This window comes from Suillus subalutaceus (genome assembly GCF_016647625.1).
Source record: "Suillus subalutaceus strain FC151 chromosome Unknown DFJ58scaffold_681, whole genome shotgun sequence".
Taxonomy (NCBI): domain Eukaryota; kingdom Fungi; phylum Basidiomycota; class Agaricomycetes; order Boletales; family Suillaceae; genus Suillus; species Suillus subalutaceus.
Window position 1 is genome coordinate 1 of NW_024540930.1, and position 6,050 is coordinate 6,050.

The window sequence follows — 6,050 nt, forward strand, 5'->3', positions numbered from 1 at the left end:
TCAAATACAACTTGAAAAGTGGAGGTAGTTGACAGGGAACACAGGGCGAACTGCAATCGCAGTGTTTTCTCCACTTATGCACCATACTTTGACCTCTCCCACCGTCCACCCAACTATTGTGAAATATCGGGAAGGTGTATCATAGTGAATATATCAATGATTGGGGAGAGCCAGCATATCTCTTCTTTCATATGATCCGCACTATTAGGGGGATCACGAGAGTGACCATCAAATGAATCGTCAGACGTGCGTCATCTCAAGAGGTGTCCTCTCATGAGACTATATCATCGTCGTGCCTCGGAGCATGATAAGTGCTAGCATTTAGCAATGTTAGGAGGGATTGACCAAGGAGCTGCGAGCCCTGTGCAAATCGTAATGCAGATAGCAGCAGTATTTTTCCTTTTCCACTCGGCCATGTTCATCCTTAGTTTCTGATAAATGAGGGTTGAGCCTTGTTCGCTAAACGGAAGATGGCCTATTCTCAAGGGTCTCAATCATATGCTCCTCAAGTCACTCGCAGGTGGATTACAGAGAGGCATGTCTTGCAGGGAGCGCTGCAAAGGTAAAGGCAGCACAAATTGAGGTGATCAGCTACTGCGCCACCTGATTTTGCTTCTCGAGGGCATGTCAGATGTTAACTCTATGGCGGTGGCTGATGAGCTGTCATTATTAGGGTTGTCGATTGGGTGACGACCAGGGTAGACAGAGGAAGGTTGTTGGGAGCAGAAGGAAGTTGATAGCCGGTACAATGTAGACCAGGAGAAATAGGGGTGGTTGTTGATGTAGATGATTGGTTCATTCAGTGTCAAATAACAATCACAGCTGTTTGCATAAATGATGACAGTACGCGACTTTTTGAGAAAGAAGAATAAATAAATAAATCTTACACAGCAGTAAATAACGCATCCCGCATGTATGTGAGTTACAATTGAGTCGAAAATGACAAACTCGATATCCTCTGATTCTATGGACTCTGACGACGATTCGATAACGGCGGCTGTCAGGGACCAGTATGACATCTCTCCAGGGGATGAAACAATTGTCGTGAACCCACTTCCTAACTAGAATCACCAGAAAACGAAAAACGCGGCCCTGGTCGCCCTCCCAAGCCCAAGGAAGGTACAATTGTTCGAAGTTCATTGACCATTGATTCTTGAATACCTGAATGTGAGATTTTACTCAGTACCTCCACCACCACACAATGTCTCGATCTCGTACACTCTCATAGTGTATTCATACTCAGAAATGAAGAAACCAAGAAGGCTACAGGTGGGGCTAACAACGTTGCCTGTCTTGCGCCAAAGTTTAAGGACACGCCAGAAAGTACTTTCCGAGAATCCAAGTTGTCCAACACAAGCGAGAATGTCCTGAAGAGAAAAGGTGTTGACGCTCGTAGAGATTGACGGCAGCGAGTTTGACGTCGCGACTGATTTTTTGATACATCGATGTTGATTGCGGTTGATTGTTGCGGCGCAAGACGAAGTGCCACACTAGAATATTTAATTTTTCTTCTTTCCCAAAAAGTCGTGTACTGTCATCATTTATGCAAACAGCTGTAAATGGTCTTGGGCTTGAGCGTGAGCATACAACAATAAATCTTTAAAACTGGATGGCTTGTGTTAAAGCACATTTTTGGGGTTGTTTGAATTCATGACGTTGGTTGGTTGGGGTGACACACTAGAGTACACCAATCCATATAAATGTTGACGGAGGCATTGTCTTTTGTTGTATGACCAGGTCAAAGTACTAAAGGCACAAAGAAGATAGGGTGGCAGGAAGGTGGGAGAACCTTGCACTGTGAGTGTCGCAAATGGAGGGCTCAATTCATGCACTTCTTTCCTGTACTCAAATACCATGTTAGTGGGGCAGAGGCAAAAGTTCGTCCATTCCTCACCCGCACTAAGGAGCTGGTCCTTTCTTTTGCTGATGAATTGAATTGGCGGCTCATGGGACTCGTGCCACCTGTCTGGCAATTCTGCATTTTCATCGTGTGTGATGTGGATCTCCTCCGCTCTGTCTCTGAGCCTCTTGAGGGCTGCATCCATCTCTTTCTTGAACATCTCTGAGAGGTCAAGTCCCTTGGACATCCATGCATCATCTGCCTGGCCTAAATGTATGTCCCGACCATTATAGGGCTATAATGGAGGTGGCGGTCAGCCGCCACTACCTTTTTTGGAAGGAGATTTCTCACGCATCTAGCCGCCACCTTGCCGCCACTACCTATTTTGGATGGAGATTCTCACACATCCTGCCGCCACCTGTCCACCTGTCCTTTGTCTGTCTCTGTCCTCCTGTCCTTCTGTCCTTCTGTCTTCTGTCCTTCTGTCCTTCTGTCCTCTGTCCTCCTGTCCTCCTGTCCTCTGTCCTTCTGTCCTTGTCCTCCTGTCCTCTGTCCTCTGTCCTCCTGTCCTCTGTCCTCCTGTCTCCTGTTCCTGTCCTCCTGTCCTCCTGTCCTCCTGTCCTCCTGTCCTCCTGTCCTCCTGTTCCTGTCCTCTCTCTGTGTCCTCCTGTCCTCCTGTCCTCCTGTCCTCCTGTCCTCCTGTTCTCCTGTCCTCCTGTCCTCCTGTCCTCCTGTCCTTCCTGTCCTCCTGTCCTTCTGTCCTCCTGTCCTTCTGTCCTCCTGTCCTCTGTCCTCCTGTCTGTTGGATGTTCAACATCGACTCTGCGTTCCTTTCTCTTGGTTATGTACAGTTCATATTCACCTTGCATGCTGTCTCTCACTTACATTGTTTCTTCACTCACCTATCTTATTTCTCCTCATGATGGTATCGTCATGGGGAAGCATGATCACATTTCTGAGTTGCTCAGTATGAAAAATTAGGTTGGTTGGGCTACCAAAATGCAATACACATTCATATGCAAGAACCATGGATGTCACATCAACACAAATGCTGAACTGGGAGATCTTCCCAGTCAACCATCTGTCAAGCCTTTACCTCTCAATCCAGTCAATCCCATGGCCGCTGAAATAATGGCTGCTTAAGGACATGAAGGCTAAAGAGCTCATCACTCATCATCTCAGCTCCTCTGTCACATCTCTCATTCCCAGTCCACACAATGTTACTGCAGGTAAGGCATGGCAAATCCTGCGAGAACACTTTAACCACTGTGAAGGAGAAATAGCGACTAGGCTGGTTAGAAACTAGGGCTACTTATCCAAACAGGCGCGAGTGTAGTATTCGACCCAAGAGGACTGCTATTGAAGCAACTCCCTTCAAATATGCAAGGGTAGCAATGATGCGAAGGGCTAATAACCTATAGCGACCTAAGACCAAAAACCAATGAGTAGCGTTTTAGTGATTAGCGACTAGCGACAAGTGAGTTCCCACAGAGAAACGTGCGTATAAGTGAGGAGCGCTATGCAAGTTGTCCTATGCGACGTCCGACTAGCGACAGCGAGAAGAAATCAAAAGAAGGGAAAGCGAGGAACAAGGTATGATAGTGCAAGTGGAATGCCCGATAGTGACTAGATTATAGCTCGACTACCGACAGTGATCCCGATGTTGCGAAAATCAAACTTTATAAGGTATCTTTAGCGACACACACTCAAAGCAAGTCAAGCGACACGTGATCAGAGAGATTGGCAAGAGTGGAATCGATTGTACCAAAACTAGGATATAGCGACTAAAGTGACTCCGACACCGGCAAAGGTCTGGGGAAGGGAAGTACTGTACTGTATGTAGGACGGGTCATTTTATCATACTGCGTAGGGGTTCGGGATGCGTAGGTGAGTATAGTAGCGACACTGGCGAGGGCATGATGTAGCGACAGGTAATAGAACATGCAGCGCTGCAGAGTATGAGGACACATGTAATAAGACCTGTGACTGATGAGTAGCGACATTTAAGGAAATATAATGCACCAGCAGAGGTAGGTGGACATAGGCAGGACATGGGAGGGTGGAATACCTAGACGTTGGACCGGGTAGCACGCTATGGGAGAAAAGTGGTTCCAAAGCGGATAGCTTGGGAGCTGAATAGTGCTGGTGACTAGCGCCTTACTCTTTTCTTCCAGGCAAGTCAAAATATGCCTATAGCACTCATATGCGCCTAGCGCTGGTATGATTGTTATGCCCATCAGCAGAATAGTAAGGCAGAGAGGGTGATGTGTACAATCAAAGGTCATATGTATGTGATGTTGGACTTTGCATCTCTACCTCCATCCCTGTGGGGTGAGGTGGCACTCACTGCATGCTACCTGTTAACCAGACAGAATCAAAAGCTCTACCTCTGGGGAAAATGCCATACGAAATGCTACACAGGACTCAGCCTAATCTAGGTCACCTCCGCATCTTTAGTACACGACGCTTTACCCACATACCACCAGAACTACAAGAGAAGCTCAGGCCACATTCTAGAGAGGCGGTTTTCATGGGATTTCCACTTGGAGTCAAGGTGTGGCAGTGTCGCCATGCAGTCACTGGCACTTTCTTCAACTCTCAGGATGTAATCCTCGATGAAAGTCTCTCAAAATCATTAATTCTCCCAGAGCAATGATGAAGAAGACACACCTGCCATCCCCACACCACCAGCACCTCCACCTGTCATTGTTCCTCCCCTGCCACATGTTAACATTATCCATTGCTCTGGTTGTATTCCAGTCCCTACTGAGAAAGGCCAATCTCTCAAGGACCGGATTGCAATGAATAAGGCATGCCTAGCTCCACAATGTGACCTTTGCTCAGCTTGTAGCAATGGAATACCTCCTCCTCATCACACTGTTGACACAGCACCCACGTCCATCATCCCAGTACCCACATACATGCCTGATCCACAACATCTTCCTCCCATTGACCCAGATACCATCCTTCCAGATGACAAGGAAGTTGGTTTTCCCCAGGTAATTGCACCGCTCATCATCACTGAGGTTGCTTGTCTATCAGTGTGTAGTTACACACATCATAATCCTTACATGCCTGGGTATAACCTCAAGGTGCCTTCTGCAATGTATGATGAGGCAACACATTGTCCAGACAAAGACTACTGGCTGGCGGCAATGCATAAGGAAATGAACCTGATGTCTGAAATGCAGGTGTATGAGCTTGTACTCCTGCCTGCTGATTGTTGTGTCATTGGATGCTGTTGGGTACTGGAGTTCAAGGAGGACCTGAAGGGAGGACCTGTATTCAAGGTGAGATTGGTGGCCCAGGGGTTTTCTCAGATTCCAGGAGTCCACTTCGGACACACCTTACCTCCATACCCAAATCCACCTCAATTTGTGTCCTTTCAGTGTGTGCAGCAGCCAATGACTGGGAGCTAGATTGCTTTGATGTAAAGTGCATCTTCCTATGGGAAAAACTTCAGGAGGACGTCTACATGTGCCAACTGCCGGGCTTTGAGTGTACCGGTCCCGATGGCCTTCATTTGGTGGCCCATATACTCTCCTCCCTTTATGGTCTCAAACAGGCTGCATATGACTGGTATGAACTTGCTTTCACATCTCGGGTTCCTACACTGTGATGTTGACTACTCTGTTTTCATCTTCAATCAAGTCAAACGGCGAGGGGGTGAGAGTGACCTGCATCATTGCATGGCACATCAACAATGGACTTGTAGACTCAAACAATTATGTTTTCCTTGATAGGATGAAGACGCAAATCACAGAACGCAGTGTAATAATAGACTCAAGACACTGATACTCTCTTAATGAGGCAAGTCTTTCCATATGCGGGTGATGTTCAGCTGAACTTGAATCTGAGATGATGAATTATCAAACAATAATCATCACAAGTTTTCCCTACCCTCACTTATCATCCAGCACCACTACCACTACCACTACAACCATCACTCAGCATGACTTATATTTGCTCCAACTGCTCTACTGAATTCGAGGCTCACAATGAGTACAGCAAGCATAAAAAGCAGTGCTTGAAAGATATTGAGACTTTCAAGTTCAAAAATCTGACTATCACTGTTCAGAAAAATGTCCAGGGTACTTTTGACTGCTGGTGTTCTCATGATGGATGTGTAGATGGGAAGAGATCCTATAAAACCATAGAGAGTATGAAGAGGCATATGAGAAATGTAAGGTCTCATTGGATTGGCAAGGTA

General features: G+C 46.6%; 1 protein-coding gene across 1 annotated transcript; it reads right to left on the bottom strand.

Moving 5' to 3' along the window:
• Positions 1-1,104: 1,104 nt before the first annotated feature.
• Positions 1,105-1,485, bottom strand: DFJ58DRAFT_832794 (uncharacterized protein). The gene is made up of 3 exons (XM_041392224.1): positions 1,405-1,485; positions 1,219-1,367; positions 1,105-1,161 (listed from the first exon to the last, which is right to left on the bottom strand). The coding sequence occupies exons 1-3, from the start codon at positions 1,441-1,443 to the stop codon at positions 1,137-1,139; spliced, it is 213 nt and encodes a 70-aa protein (XP_041234740.1). The 5' UTR covers positions 1,444-1,485; the 3' UTR covers positions 1,105-1,136.
• Between the last annotated feature and the right edge of the window lie 4,565 nt (positions 1,486-6,050).